Below are 16158 nucleotides of genomic sequence, written 5' to 3'. Positions count from 1 at the left end.
GTCATTTTACAAAATCGCTTTTTTCTGCTCTTTGTTTTTACAGAAAGTAATGTGCTGCTACTGATCTACCATGAGAGTATAAGCTTTGGTTGTCGTTTAATTAGCTACAGTTGCCCGTATCACAGGGCTATTAGTCTGCTGGTGTCATTCACTGTTCTACATCCCATTTCACCCACCCAGAAATGAGGGTTAAGGTCCTGGCAGCCTCAAGCAAAAATTAAAGGCCTTAGAGCACACAACTCAACGAAGGTCCTCTACCCTTCTGGGCTTGCTTTCAACTGTGGAGGAAATATAATTTTAAAAATAGAAACTCTCCCAACCCAGAAAACCTCTCCACAAAGGTAGTACATTAGAAAACCGGTGGGGTTTTTTTTTTTCAGTCTTACAGATTTCCTGAATCCGTATTATCATAAAGAATGTAAGGTAAGGAGCATGGAATAGTCTGGTGGAAAGAACATGGGCTTTGAGTCAGGGGGTCTGGCATTCAAATTTGACTCTTTCAATCACTAGCTGTGACCCAGGGCAGATTGCAGTTTGAGCCTCATTTTCCTCAGCACTTTTTCCCTCTTTTCCTGTGGTGCTTCAGGAAATAGAGATGGATAAAACAATTCCTGCCCTAACGAAGGTTAAGTTCTGAAAGAAGGGGTGAGATAGAAAAGGGACGATAATGTATACAGAATAGAATTTGTGTCTTGAGAGATGTTCAGACAGAGTCCTTTAGATACTCAAAGAGGGATGTAATGTTCAGTTGAAAAGAATTCAAAAGAGATCTCAGAACACTTTTATTATTGCCTAAGCTTTAAACCAGCTGAAAGATTGCTGCAAAGACAGAAAGGAATCTCCCCTGTACAGAGCCAACCAAGCCCATGCAACCAATTACTAGCATGTTCTCAGGATATTCACCAGGCCCCAGGCCTCAGGATATTGACAGGGCATTTGTCAAATGTAGTTCCTCCTAACTTCATCTGAACCTCAAGGCGGAATCTCTCCTTGGCTTCCATTACAATCAAGACATTTTACTGTTGGATTCCTACTTCTAGACGTTCTCCAAGTGCTGGGTCGGAACAGCTGACTTTTTTCTTAACAGTAACTATTACCAAAAAAAGAAAACATTCGATGTCTAGCTCATTGACATTGACATCTAATGGGCTTCATTTCCTGCCCCGCCAGTACATCTGTGGTGGGTCCTAACCTACATTCCATTTCCAAGACGCAGACCTATGACTGTGGCTCTCAAAACAGAAGTCTGCAGCAGCGGCATGTGGCACTGTCTTTTGCTTTCTTGCTCTACCTGCCAGACTCAGCTTTGTCTTACCCAAAAGACAGGTTCCTGAAAATTGATCTGTGAATGGAATTTGGAATAAGATAAATTATATTTAAAAGGTTATCTGAAGGGATCATAGAAAGAAGTGTTCCTGGATAGTGAACACACTTCCTGTCCTCTCCACCACCAGGCTCTCCCTCTATCTCACAACAGAAACCCACTCCATGCTCCACACCCGCTCCCTGTTATGACCAGTAACTGAATCACCTCCCCAAAATGAATTCAAACATCCCTTCCTTCCAGAAAACTGCTGCCTTCCACACTCCCCACTCCAACAGTCATGTTTGCCTCAGCGAGGCTCTCCATTCGGTCACATCACCCTTTTTTCCGTTACCCATTATCCTCCTCTCGTCCTCATTTCCTTCTGCACCAACTTAGAATCTAAACTGTCTCCTTTATGGGACTTTTTTCTTCGTGCCTCTGTCCTCCTTCCCTGCGCCCAAGCAGCTGATTTTTGCCAGAGAAAAGAATCACACACAGGCCGCTCTCACTCTTTAGATTCAAAACCGCAAACCACAAAGGTCAGGCAACGCTGTCCGGCAAGCCTGCACTTCCCTCATCACTCTGCTTGCTCAACCCCTGAGACAAGACGATTTCACACGTCTCTCTTTAAACTTCCCACCTCGCTCTCCTCCCTCCTTCATGTAGGACCCCAGCTTTCCGCTAGGACTCCCCGATCTATACCTTAACTCACACACCCCAGGTTCCCAACAGGACATCCCAGGCTGCACACGGTCCAGGAGCAGCCCCGTCACACTCACACGTGCACAAATGAGCACATGACACACACTGTTCTGCACCATTTTTCCCTGCACTGATCAGAGGTTGGGGGACCGTCCACATCTTCACCTACAGCTGCCACACTGCAGTCTCCTTCCCACTGCACATCTGGTGGTTCCCCATCCTGTGCCAGTAGATCGGGTGAGGAGCTGGGGCGATTCCTTCCTACTCCTGGCACCCTGCCTCACCCTCACCTGCCCCGCGCCCTCACTCACCACAATCACCCCACTCCTAACCCTTCTTGTCCCGGACCCACAGAGCCCTTTGCGTTTGCCATTCCGCTTCCTGAAATGCTTCTCCTGGTTCTTTGCAAATGGCTTGCTCTTTCTTTTTCTTGGCTGGTCCTCAAATGTCATCTTCTAGGGGGACCTGCCTGGATCACCCTGTTTGAAATGGTCTCCCTCAGTTACGACCCCTCTCATTTCTCTCTGTTTCCTCCCTTCACAGCATTTGTCCCAAGCTGGTTTAAGTGCTTACAAGTTTATCGTTTGTCTGTAAACGCTATAAAAGCAGTGGCTTTACCTGTGTTAAGTCCGCAGCTACCGTGTTTCCCTGAAAACAAGACCTAACAGGAAAATAAGCCCTTGCTGATTTTTCAGGACGACATCCCCTGAACATAAGCCCTACTGAGTTTTTTGGAGCAAAAATGAATACAAAACCCGGTCTGACTTTCGGGGAACACGGTGTACCCCGAGCACCTACCAGAGCATGGAGAATGATCAATCAAGATGTTTGGAATGATGAATTCTTTGACCAACGGTCAACACCGGCTGCTTGCAAAGGGCCAAGCACTGTGCCAGGCGTCTGCCAGGTATGACTGCATTTAGTTCTCACATCTTACAAACGAGAAAACAGATTTTAGAAAGGAGTATGTTTCTGTTAAGAGACAAAGTGAACACTCATACCCAGACCTGACCCTAGTCCCTAGGTTACACTGCAGAAGAGGAAAAGATTAAAATACAAAATTTCCGAAGTTGGGTAAAACACAGTAATTAGAAATATCTCACCTTAAACTTAGAGATATACTTGTAAATCCAGGATGGAAAAAAACGCACTTTGTTAGCAATAGTGGTTCTCTTACACACTACAACCAAATGAGGTCATTAAATGGGCAATTACTTCACTCGCCAGACCTCAGTGTTTATGTTTGCAAAGTATGAAGATTATGTGTCCTCAGTGTATAGAGAGGAAGGTGAAAAAGTATTAAATGGATAGCTGAGTTCACCTATTAGTATAATTTAGCATCCCAATGCTCTCGACACTTATACACGTGTCTTTTTTATCCCACATTCTCATTTGAAGCCGTTTACCTGTACCTCGTAATCCTTTTATTTGTAACTCGTATCTTTCTGTAATTTTTCTCTTGTCTTAAATTGTTTCATTACCACAGATGCAAAATCCCCAGCACTTATCTGTAAAATACTCTCACCTTGTACCAGGGTTCTCAGAACCACACTCTTCCTTCGTATTTTGAACACATTCCAAACACAACTAGTTTTCAAGATAAAATCTCTCCCTCTCCTAGACAAAGGACTTATACTCCAGTAAACAGTCATTGCTGTGACGTTCCCTTATCCCTGGCAAACAGGGACAAAGCAGAACGTTCAGTAATACAGTTGATCCTGACAGCTGGAAAGCAACAAGACTTTGCACTGAGTTTAATTTTACAAAAGTACTGTTTCTGGGTCATTTTCTGAAGGAAATCAAAGACACATAGGAGAATGACGTGACCTAAAGCCACACGTGGCCCACATAAAGGCGCTGAAAATTCAAGCTGGGATCCAAGACCTTCCACTTAACTTCACTGAACCTCAATCTCCTCATGTAAAGACCGAATAAGATAACTATACATACAGAGTCTTAGTACAGAGCATGGCACACAGTAAACCTCCAACAAACGGGAAAGAAATCATTCAAGCACCAAGACAATGAAGAAACAAGATGGCAATTAAGAACGACATTTATTCAGCCCGGGAACATACGCTTCTCCGTGTTAAGGTTTCAGTAAAAGTTAGCGTGACATCACCTACAATCTTACATTTCGGGAACCGCCAAAAGCCCCCGGGACACATTCCCATTATCCTCTGTCAACAGTGGGAATAACCAGACCTCGTTCTGCAAACACTGCGGGAACGAGGGGGGTAACTGACCGCACTCCTCGCCTGAGACCGCGGGACTCACCGAAACCCAAGCCCGTTATCCCCCCCACACCCTCTCCTTTAGGTCCAGAAGCCCCCCGCCACCTGACAGCAGCCGCTCACCGGGTCTAACTGCGAACCCGCACAAGCCCCGCCCCCGCCCACTCGCCTCTGGACCCCCCCGCCCCCGCCCTCCTCCCGCTCGGTCCTCGCCGCCCCCCAGAGGCCCCGCAGCACCCGGGGGCCCACGGGCCCGACCCGGGGTGGAAGGAGCCTGAGACCCGCCGGCCCTGCCGTCGCCCCCGCCCACCGCCATCTCCGCCTCGCCCTCCGGTCTCCTGGGGCCCCGAGGACCGGTTCTTCCGCGCGGCGCCCCCATTCCCGCCCCACGCGGGGTTTCTGCCCCGTCTCGGCTCGGACCCCACGGCCGCGGTTTGCACACCCGACACCCGCAATAATCGCCGCGCTCTCTCTGCCCGTTCCGGTCACTCCGCGGGGCACCCTCGCCCGCCGGCCGCCTCCGTCGCCTGCTGGAAGCCTCCACCGCCACCTCAACCCCGACGCCGCGCCCAGGGTTTCCGGGCGCCCACGTGACCCGCGCCTGCCCCCGCAGCATGCTGGGAGTTGTAGTCCTACCGCGAGGGCAGGCGGGCGAGGTGGACCCGGGCTGCTTCCAGAGGTGGGGAAGGCCTCTGTGGCCCCCGCTGCTGGGCGGGGGGGCGGATATTGGCCAGGATTGTTAGGAAAAAAGCAGTGAGGGAGAGATAAGATATAATATCAGGAGAAATGATGTACAGGTCGTCATTTTACAAATAGCTTTTTTCTGCTCTTTGTTTTTACAGAAAGTAATGTGCTGCTACTGATCTAACATGAGAGTATAAGCTTTGGTTGTCGTTTAATTAACTACAGTTGCCCATATCACAGGGCTATTAGTCTGCCAGTGTCATTCACTGTTCTACATCCCATTTCACCCACCCAGAAATGACGGTTAAGGTCCTGGCAGTCTCAAGCAAAAATTAAAGGCCTTAGAGCACACAACTCAACGAAGGTCCTCTACCCTTCTGGGCTTGCTTTCAACTGTGGAGGAAATATAATTTTAAAAATAGAAACTCTCCCAACCCAGAAAACCTCTCCACAAAGGTAGTACATTAGAAAACCGGTGGGGGTTTTCTTTTTTTCAGTCTTACAGATTTTCTGAATACGTATTGTCCTAAAGATTGTAAGGTAAGGAGCATGGAATAGTCTGGTGGAAAGAACATGGGCTTTGAGTCAGGGGGTCTGGCATTCAAATTTGACTCTTTCAATCACTAGCTGTGTGACCCAGGGCAGATTGCAGTTTGAGCCTCATTTTTCACAGCACTTTTTCCCTCTTTCCCTGTGGTGCTTCAGGAAATAGAGATGGATAAAACAATTCCTGCCCTAACGAAGTTTAAGATCTGAAAGAAGGGGTGAGATAGAAAAGGAACGATGATGTATGCAGAACAGAATTTGTGTCTTGAGAGATGTTCAGACAGAGTCCTTTAGATAGTCAAAGAGGGACGTAATGTTCAGTTGAAACGAATTCAAAAGAGATCTCAGAACAGTTTTATTATTGCCTAAGCTTTAAACCAGCTGAAAGATTGCTGCAAAGACAGAAAGGAATCTCCCCTGTACAGAGCCAACCAAGCCCATGCAACCAATTACTAGCATGTTCTCAGGATATTCACCAGGCCCCAGGCCTCAGGATATTGACAGGGCATTTGTCACACGTAGTTCATCCTAACTTCATCTGAACCTCAAGGCGGAATCTCTCCTTGGCTTCCATTACCATCAAGACATTTTACCGTTGGATTCCTACTTCTAGACGTTCTCCAAGTGCTGGGTCGGAACAGCTGACTTCTTTCTTAACAGTAACTATTACCAAAAATAGAAAACATTTGACGTCTAGCTCTTTGACATTGACATCTAACGGGCTTCATTTCCTGCCCCCGCCAGTACATCTGTGGTGGGTCCTAACCTACATTTCATTTCCAAGACGCAGACCTATGACTGTGGCTCTCAAAACAGACGTCTGCAGCAGCGGCATGTGGCACTGTCTTTTGCTTTCTTGCTCTACCTGCCAGACTCAGCTTTGTCTTACCCAAAAGACAGGTTCCTGAAAATTGATCTGTGAATGGAATTTGGAATAAGATAAATTATATTTAAAAGGTTATCTGAAGGAATCATAGAAAGAAGTGTTCCTGGATAGTGAACACATTGTCTTCTTTCTCAGTGCTTCTCAATCTTTTTAGACCTCAACCGCCAGAAATCAGAAATACAGTTTACATCACCCCCAGTATATACACATGCATTTGTACAACTCACCCAACATTTCACAAACAATACTGACCTTACAACATGGGATACATTCTAAATTTTTCCTAATCTCTCCTGTAAAAATGCAGGTTGCAACCCACAAAAATTGATTTCATGACACATTAATAGGTCTGAAAACACGATACCAATGTAAATATTTGATCAATCTGGATGTTTCTTATTTGCATATTGTGCTTATAGCTTAACTGCCTGCATGGTACATTCTATAATATATAGTGGAGAAAATCTAGTCCCTATGCTATGAGAAGCAGTGACTCTTCCAGACTCTGAGGGGGAAAAACACGTAAGGAAAATTCACCTCAGCTTTGTGCTTCCACTGCCAGCATAGAATTAATAAATTCTTTATTTTCTCTGACCAAGAAATTAACCTTCGTTCTGTGGTAGATTGTTTGAAGGAGAGAAACAAACTTTTTTTCCATCTCTTTATTCCTGTACAAATTCAAAGCTCTTTTGGTTTCTTAATCGCCTCTTTGGATCCCCTCCCTTCTCTCAGTGGCTCATCAAAAAGAGTTATTCAAGTCCAAAAACAATTAAATTACTCGAGACCCAGATCTGTATCTGTTAAAAAGTGTCCTCTCAACTAGCCCCCACGCCCCCACCTCAAGCCAAACAAGGAACACCAGAAAAAATCTGGGCCCAGGGCTGCATAAAAGAAAGTGAGTAGGAAGCAGGAACGGGGTGGGGTGGGGGTGTCTTACTAGGTATTGGCAGAGTTAACTGGCTAGTCCTTTTCCTTTGGCTTTGCAAAGTGACAAATATTCGGAGGGAGAGCTGAGTGCGCAGGAGTGCTGGCCAGCGCTTCACCTGTGCTTTGTACTCAAAGGTAGCTCTGGGCTCCAGGGCAGTGGGAGGGCTTGGCTTTCCTTTCACTTTCTCAGGCCGCCAAACCTGACACCTGGGGACAGAACTACAGTTCCCACCACGCAGTGAGGCAGCAGGAAGAAGGGGCACTGAGGGCTGAAAAGGAAAACAAGGAGAAAGCAAACCTTACCTGCTTGCAGAGGCGAGAGAGCCAGAGGTAAGCGACAGGTGAAGCTGGAAGGCGAGGGCTGCAGGATGCAGGATGGAGGATGGAGGGCCTCTGCGGGTGTACACCGAGCTTTCTCCTTGCAGGGCGGGTAGGCTCAGTTCAAGAGGGCTTCTGTGGAAACCTGAGGACTTCCGTGGTGGGGGAGGAACATGGAAGGAAGATTTCAGCTCAAGTTATAGGGATAAGACACCGGAAGTGGAATGGCTTTCTGTATTTGAAAAGTCAGAGGGAGAAAACAAAGTGGTTAGATTATGTCTCTGTCTGCTGGGTCCTTTAACCATGGGTGATTTCAGAGGTGTCCAAGAAAGGTACAGAATCCTCCTTCCTCCACCTAAACCTCAGGGTTTTTACATACAGATTGGATATTAGTGTGCATTTCACTTTGCATGACGAGATAGACTTGTCCTGCTCTATGGCTTTAGAGAAAACCAAAGAATAAACCTGGGGGAAGTGAAGACGGGTGTCTCACGGCAAGAGCAATCTGCCGCACATCCCATTTCATCATCAAATGGGATTAGGTTTCATGTGTTTTTATGAGACCCTTGGTGAAGAGACCCAACCAATATCCCGGGAAAGAACAGTTGAAGGACCTGGGGACATTTACCTGGAGGGGATATGCTTGTTGCTCCAAATATCTGATGGCCTGTCCTGTGGAATAGGAATCTGCTGGCACCTGGCATTTAGCATGAGGAACCCCGGAGAGATAGATTTCAAAGCCATGTAAGTTAGAGCTGAGCGTGCACAGTGAATTTTGTAGGACGTAGTGAGTTCCTCCTGACCAAAGATATTGAAGTACAATGGACAGCTCAGCATAGATGCTGAGGTGGGAATAAAGTTTCGGGTGAGTGATTGTGTTGGCCAGTGTTCCCCAAACCTTATCATTAGAATAACCTGGAGACTGTGTGTGTGTGTGTGTGTGTGCGTGCGCGCGCGTGCGTTCGCTCATGTTTTAAAATATAGTTAGCAGATCTGAGATGGGCTTCAGGATTATATTTATTTTTAATTATCTCCCCAAATGATTCTGATATAATTTGTTAGTTTGGGAAACACTGTCATTAGAAACTTTATTTTCCAAACTATGTTAAAATAATGCCATAAATATTCTAGCCAGTTTTTATTTTGAAGGTTCTCAAAATCTGAATTTCCTGGTCAAGCAAAATGAGGTGCAAACCAGAAAAAAAGGCCACATCACTCTTCTCTAAACTGACTTCTTCTCAGTCACATCTTGTCTGTCCCTGTTGCCGGCTGCCTGACTGTTCAGCCTTCAGTAGTTGAGAGCTCTGCTCCCATGTGACATGGAGACAGGATGACAGCACGGCATGTCCTCCAACTGATGAATGCCAGTTAAAACACTCCTGTGGGCACCTCTTCTGCCATCTTCCTGCTGTCTGGACACTCGATGGAGCACCTGGTCTCTATGACAAGGGTCTCCATCAATGCTGTCATCTGACAGTGTAGACTGTGTACTGGGCCCAGCAGAGAATGGAGGTAGAACCTCTTCCTTCTGAGGACACCGTAAAGTGTCAACCCCTCAAAGACAGGTGTGGGCTTGTGGGGGAAGCTCCTTGTACCTGACCAGTAATTAGTGTCCTTTTCCTACAAGGATGTTAGTTCTACAAAAGCACTGATCCCCCTCTGCCTTGTCCTGTCCAGGACCCCAAGAGCCCAGTACAGTGCCGGCACCTTGTAGAGATGCTGACTTCCTTCTTTCTTTCTTAGCTCCATTCGAGGTGGCAAGAACCATGCAATTCTCCAACTCGGCCAGGGCAGCAGATGAGAACTTTGACTATTTGTTCAAGATTATCCTCATCGGGGACTCCAACGTGGGGAAGACATGTGTGGTGCAGCATTTCAAATCTGGGGTCTACACAGAGACACAGCAGAACACAATTGGGGTGGACTTCACCGTACGTTCCCTCGAGATCGACGGCAAGAAAGTGAAGGTCAGAGGGACACAGGGTCGGGCCCCTCTTTTAGCCAGGGTTCCTAACACTGAAATACATACCTGAGGAATAAAAGGTTTATATATAAAACATGACTGACTCTGGGTGGTGAACACACAATGGGATTTATAGATGATGTTATACAGAATTGTACACCTGAAATCTATGTAATTTTACTAACAATTGTCACCCCAATAAATTTAAAAAAAATTTTTTTTTAAAGAAAAATAAATAAATAAAACATGAAGTCGTAAATGTACCAGGAAAAAAACGTAGGTGTATTTATTTTTATCATTGTGGAATGAGGAAATTGAGCTTTCAAGTAAGTCAGGAACCCAGAAGCCATAAAGAAAAGAATTGCTCAATCTAACTATCTCAGATAGATAATTATATATAAAGGTCAAATTTCTACATAGTCGAAAATATCAGGGGTGCCCAGTTTGCTCAGTTGGTCAGAGTGTGGTATTAATAACACCAAGGTAGCCAGTTCGATCCCTGCATGGGCCTCTGGGAGCTGCACCCTCCTTAAAAATAAAAATGAAAAATACCGTATGCAAAGTCAAAAGATGAATGACAAATTGGATAGAAAGATTTGCAAATATGGGACTTAAAAAAGGGCTAATTTCTTTAATGTGAAAAACGCCCTGATAAATATCTAAGAAAAAGATCAACAACCAATACTAAAAGTAGGTGATTCACAGAGTGAACAGAACTACTATTTCACAAATTTTATAAGAACCAGCTCATAAATTTATGGAGTGATGTAAAGGTGCTCAACCTCACTCATAATTAAAGAAATAAAAAAGTGAGATACTATCTGTTACCCATTTGATTAGAAAAGATCAAAAGTGGTGCTGAATATGTAATAAATGGATCTAGTTTGGGATCCTGAGTAAATAAAAACAAAAGTAAAAAGACCTTTTGAAGGCAATTAGGAAACTTTTGATATAGGCTGGGTATTAAATGATATTAAAGGATTTTTGAAAAGTTTATTAGCAGTGATAACGGCATTGTGGTTATGAAAGAAAATGTCAATTTTTATAGGGATGTGTATTAATGTAAGTCAGGAGGAAGTGACATGAGGTCTGGGATTCGCTTTAAATAATACCTCAAATAGATCAACAAAAGGGACTAGATGAAGCAAGAGCAGCAAATTCTTGATAATTATTAAATCTGGATGATGGGTACATGAGTGTTCACTGTTCCAGTCTCTCTAGCTTTGTGCCTGTTTGCAAACTTTAAAAAATAAATTTTGGAAATAATGTGAGGGTATGAAGGAACAGACACCCTGAGACACTTTTGCAGGGTGTACACAGCAGCGCCATTGCTTGGAATGGTAATTTGGAAGGTGTTACTATGAGGACACTCCTAAACATGAACAGCTGAGTCGTCCTTTGAAACCAAAACAGTTCCGCCAATGCCATCACCTTTGCCAGTGTTACTATCAGTGGGCAGGCTCAAAAGATTAAACCCCAAAATCTGGACGAAGGGATGACTGAGGTGAGAAGGCAAAACCACACCAGACCCCAGGACAGTGGATTCCCCCTCTCTCGTGTCCCTGACGTGCTGGTCCCCAAACCAAATGCCCATCAAATTCGCCCTAGGGAGAAACTGGAAAATAAGATTTGCGGGCCCAGCCCAGACCTACGGAATCTGGATATCTAGAAGTGAGGGAGACCCAGGCAGCTGTATTTTTCAGACAACGTAAGTGAGCAAGTTCCCATCAGACATGGGAACTCCTGAGGCCACACCCTTTTCTACCCTTCTCCAGATGCAGGTATGGGACACGGCCGGCCAGGAGCGCTTCCGGACCATCACCCAAAGCTATTACCGCAGTGCCCACGCGGCCATCATCGCTTACGACCTCACCCGAAAGTCCACCTTCGAGTCCGTTCCTCACTGGATTCATGAGATAGAAAAATACGGAGCAGCGAACTTGGTCATTATGCTGATCGGTATGTCGTTTTCAAAGGGTTTAAAGTCTGCATTTCTGGCCGCCTCTGCTGATGGTGAGCTTTTCATATGTTTCTGAAACGATAAAAAGTACAAGTGGGGGACAGGACCTCAGTAAGCATCTGGCCAGAAATTCCCATCAGGTTCACTTCACAATTGGGGGTGTGGGTGTGAACTGAAGAACACAGACTCCAAGGCCCCTCCCTAGAGTTTCTCATTCTGGGGACCTGAGATGGGTCCCAGACCTCTATGCGAGGGACACCGCAGCTGATTCACTGCACACTCTGTGTAGACCACACAGGAAGTACTGTGTAGGTTGAAGTTCACAGTCAAATGGCTCCAGGTCCCCAAGGGAACCCCTTAGGTAACTGTGACTGACAACACCCTTGAATGACATCTTACACCTGTTAACATCCTAAGTGAATCTTAAGGACCAACACCAAAACTAACAGCAACTGCAAGTACACAACGTGCGCTCACAGCTTGAGATGTGAGACGTCCTGTTGTACATTCAGGAAAGCGTTAACGTTTCTGTCACTTCTCCATAGTGTTAGTTTTGTGAGCAGGGCTGCCTTTTCCTCCCTCTGACTACACCACTGCTTACCAAGTGGCCACTTCATTTCGGCAGCTGGCTTAGGCCCTTGCTACTCAAAGTGTGGTCTGAGGACCGGCGACATCAGCACCGCTTTTGAGTTTGTTAAACGTGCGTGATCTCAGGCCCATCCTGGAAATACCCAATCAGTCTTCATTTTAACAGGATCCTAGAGAGAATCATACGCAAATATGCAGACCGAGAATGAGCTAAACATACCGTGTCTAATGGATTATTTATCCATTGAGAAGCACCTTCTAGCTCTGTGGCCAGTTACCCTCTGAGCCTTAATTTCCTCACCTATAAGATGGGATTAATACTGGGCGGGATGTAAGAATTTAATGAGATAATGTATACTAATTGCTTAGCAGTGCCCGACACATTGTAAGTGCTTAATAAGGCATAAGATTTCTTTTCTAGAAGGTTTGTTATTTTCAAGGAACTAACTCATTTATGTTTCTCAAATAATGGGGGGTCATGGTAAGGGAGCGCGTCCCTGGGACCTAGGAAAAGCCAGCAATCAAGCACCAGCCAGAGCAGAAACCACAGTGCAGCCTGGCCACCCACCGACGAGCAGGAATTGGGGATCCCCCTCTCTGGGGTGGACTCTGTGACCCAGCCCCCTTGCCCTCTGTTGTGCATCTATTTCCTCTGTCTCAGAATGATTCTCACATGCAGGATAATGTGGGCCTGCCGCACTCTCTCACCCCTGTACCCCCCTCACTGAATCACTCAAAGCATCACCCCACTGCCTGCCCTTCCACAACGCCCCCATTCTCTCAGTATCCACTAGCTCACATTTCTCAGAACGCAAATCCCATTCCCCGCTCCTTCTCTCCATGACAAAGCCGACCTGAGGACAGCAGGCCTGGGGCAAGGTGCCCACCCTGGACTGGACCAAGCAGCAGAGCCCGATGGAGGAGGCAGGCACAGGATGCAAAGCCTGGCCAGGATGGGCTGTGGCAGTCACTGCACACCCAGCCCTCTTCCCGTTACTATCAGGGCTCCAGAAAGGACTTGTTATTTCAGAACCAGTTTCTTTCCCCTAAGTCGTTGCTGTTTTGATTGGTAGTTGAGCCCCCATCTTACACACAGACTTGAAGACGTGCTGTTTGGGACTCACTCTGTTTCTCCTAATTAAAAAGCCAAGTCATTCCAGAGCCGAGACTGGGCTCCCCCTTCCTGCTGCATCAGATCAAAAGCCCAGATTCCACAGCCCACTGCCAAAGCACATGCCCCTCCAATGTAATCACCTCATTTTTCAGAGGGGCTGTGTCTTGCCCACCTGGCAGGACCAGAAAAGAGAGATTAGTGAAGCCAAGAGGCAGTTTCCCACATGGAGAGAAATTTACCTTCTCGGGGGAGGAAGAGATGCCTCCTCTCTCCTTTCACTTCTTACCCAAAGGTCCTTCTGGGACCAGAAACTTTGGTGATGTGTGTATTTCCAGGATTTTTTCCAAGTCAAGTTGTTGTCCTTTTAGGCTTAGTTGTGGAGGGCGCAGTTCAGCTCCAGGTCCATTTGCCATTGTTAGTTTCAGGGGACACAGCCCACTATCCCTTGGGTCGAACCAGCAACCTTGTGGTTGAGAGCCCACTGGCCCATGTGGGAATCAAACCGGCAGCCTTAGGCATTAGGAGCACAGACTCCAACCATCTAAGCCACCGGCCCAGCCCCTAAAAGTACATTTTTTAAAAACCGGGGTGAATTACTCAATGGAATATTTCGTTACCCTTGCTTGCAGGGAACAAATGTGACCTGTCGGAAAAACGGCGCGTTCTGTTTGAGGAAGCCTGCACACTGGCCGAGAAGTATGGCCTCCTTGCGGTTTTGGAGACATCTGCCAAAGAGTCTAAGAACATCGATGAAGTCTTCGTGCTCATGGCGAGGGAGCTGATCGCCCGCAACAGCCTCCACCTGTATGGAGAGAGCGCCCAGAACAACCTCTCGCTGGACTCCAGTCCAGTTCTTATGGCCCAGAGGCCGAGTGAAAAGACCCGCTGCACTTGCTGAATATGAGCACGAAGCAGTTGCACCCACCACAGGCCACCTCAGAAACCAACGGTATCCGGATACCTAGTGTCCTCTGGGTAGCATTTCAGACTCAGGCGTCGACTGGCCGCTAGTCTTCCATCCTTCTCGCCTGGATGGGCAGCACATCTGCCTCCATTCACTCCAGAGGCCGTAACTGAGGACAGGGGACGCCACGATCTTTCTTGATTTTGCCCTGGACTTAAGGCACGTAGGTAGGAAGAGGAGGTTTGCTCTTTTTCATCTTTTCAAACTTTTCTGGCTCCCCAACCCTTCAACTGTTTCTACTGAATTTTGTTTCTCGCTTGAAGAGGGTAGTGAGAAACAAATAGGAGTATCAAGAGAGGGGAGAGGATGTTTGGAACATTCCGGAACATTTTAAAATGGCTCGGGCCTGGGAGGATGGGGGGAAAGCCTGCAGAGCTAAACCAGAATTTGTTGACATGTGGCTCCTGACATTCACACCTCAGGGTTTTAGTTTGGGGAGCAAAGCCATTGGACATAAAGACCATTAACACCATCTTGCCAAAGGGTCAGGAGCCATGTGATGGAGAGAGCATTGGACTTCACTTTATCCTACGTGGGTCAATTGACCACCCTCCTAGGATGTGGGAGGTGTCTACAATTTCTTCCTAAAACACCAAATTAGGAGGTAGATCAGATGTCATTTCTGAATTGAAATTAAATTGGCTTATAGATGACCAGCAAACCAACAGTAACACTGCTGTGTGGCCCTGAACTTGCCACTGACCCTCCAAAACATGTGGGTAACACACCGTGTTTTCTTCAAAGTTCCCGGATGGTTGTTGCTGAGGTGTGTCTTGCAGTCATAATAAGAACCACAAGGGCTGGTCTAGTCACAACACTGGCTCCAAACAGGGAAGTGTCTGTGGGGGCCTTTCCTCGGCCCATGTGAGTGTCCCCAGGTATTTGTAGCCTTTAGCATCACCATGCACAGGCCTCTGAGACTCACAGGCGGAGTGTGGCTGTTGAGCACTTGAAATGCGGCTAATTCGAATTTGAGATGAGCTCTAAGTATAAAATACACACCACATGCTAAATGCTTAGTACCAAAAAAAGTATCTCCCTGATAATTTTTATATTGACTGTATGTTGAAATGTTATTTTACATATCCTAGGTTAAATAAAATACGTTAACATTTCACCTGTTTTTGTTTTTACTTTGTAAATAATTTCTGAAATGACGGATGTCACATACCACTTATTGGACAATACAACAGATTGATGGTTCTCACAGTGTCGTTCACCAGCCAGACATTTGCAAGGGGCCAGGGGATGCTTGTTACAGATTCTTGAGACACAACACTGACTGACTGAATCAGAATCTTTTCCCAAATCCACACTTGCCAGGTGATTCTTCCCCACATTGAAACTTAAGAACCATGATGACACAGAGGTTAGGTGAGGACCAGCGCGAGATCACAGAGAATTAAGGACATGTTAATTCATTTCAATATGCATTCAGTGTTAAAATGAACAAGCGACCATTTAGAAAATATGAGGGAAATCAAGTTATATACCAGAGAGAAGAAATGCATTAAAGCAGATGAGCCTTTTTCACAAGAATGTTATTGTTCTAAAGGGTGACAGGGAGCAGGAACTCACAAGTCTGGTCAGGAAGTCGGTACCAGCGTATTTTCATGGGAGGTAACAGGGAGAGAGTTGCTACGTAGGGAAAGAAACATGGAGTAAATCAGGGGAGAGAGTGAGCAGAGCAGACAGGTGAGATTCATGGCTCACACCAGTTGTCCATCATTTCTCTGCACAACCAATACTCTGCAAACCTCATCACCCTCTAGGATTATGCCTCTGGGGATGATCTGGAATTAAACATTCCTACCAACAGGTCACACATGTGAGAACAAGGTCACCTGAAAACCGGTAAGCCATGATTGGCCAGCCTGGGCTTCTGGTGGGATTACAGGGCCAACGCAGAAACCCTCAAGTACACTGGAAAGAGATGCGAAGGGCCTCCCAGTGCAGCGGCCTCAGT

General features: G+C 46.3%; 1 protein-coding gene and 1 long non-coding RNA gene across 2 annotated transcripts in view; one reads left to right on the top strand and one right to left on the bottom strand.

Moving 5' to 3' along the window:
- The window catches only part of LOC109439906 (uncharacterized), a 29438-nt gene extending 20087 nt beyond the window's left edge, over positions 1-9351 (bottom strand). The window contains exons 1-2 of the long non-coding RNA XR_012490342.1: positions 8232-9351; positions 7197-7835 (exon numbers count right to left, since the gene is read on the bottom strand). This is a non-coding gene — a long non-coding RNA (uncharacterized LOC109439906). The remainder of the gene's footprint in view (positions 1-7196; positions 7836-8231) is intronic.
- On the top strand, positions 7590-15309 carry LOC141567574 (ras-related protein Rab-19). Its single transcript, XM_074315287.1, has 4 exons — positions 7590-7715; positions 9347-9570; positions 11342-11525; positions 13858-15309. The coding sequence occupies exons 1-4, from the start codon at positions 7661-7663 to the stop codon at positions 14124-14126; spliced, it is 732 nt and encodes a 243-aa protein (XP_074171388.1). The 5' UTR covers positions 7590-7660; the 3' UTR covers positions 14127-15309.
- The last annotated feature ends 849 nt before the right edge of the window (positions 15310-16158 follow it).

Source organism: Rhinolophus sinicus, linkage group LG11, assembly GCF_036562045.2.
Source record: "Rhinolophus sinicus isolate RSC01 linkage group LG11, ASM3656204v1, whole genome shotgun sequence".
Classification (NCBI taxonomy): Eukaryota; Metazoa; Chordata; class Mammalia; order Chiroptera; family Rhinolophidae; genus Rhinolophus; species Rhinolophus sinicus.
This window is presented reverse-complemented; position numbering and strand designations above follow the sequence as displayed.

Excerpts from the sequence above, each read along its gene's own strand:
- LOC141567574 (XM_074315287.1), top strand. The coding sequence starts at position 7,661 with ATGGAGGATGGAGGGCCTCTGCGGGTGTACACCGAGCTTTCTCCTTGC. Across the intron at positions 9,571-11,341 it reads TCGACGGCAAGAAAGTGAAG|ATGCAGGTATGGGACACGGC; the intron begins GTCAGAGGGACA and ends ACCCTTCTCCAG. Across the intron at positions 11,526-13,857 it reads CTTGGTCATTATGCTGATCG|GGAACAAATGTGACCTGTCG; the intron begins GTATGTCGTTTT and ends CCTTGCTTGCAG.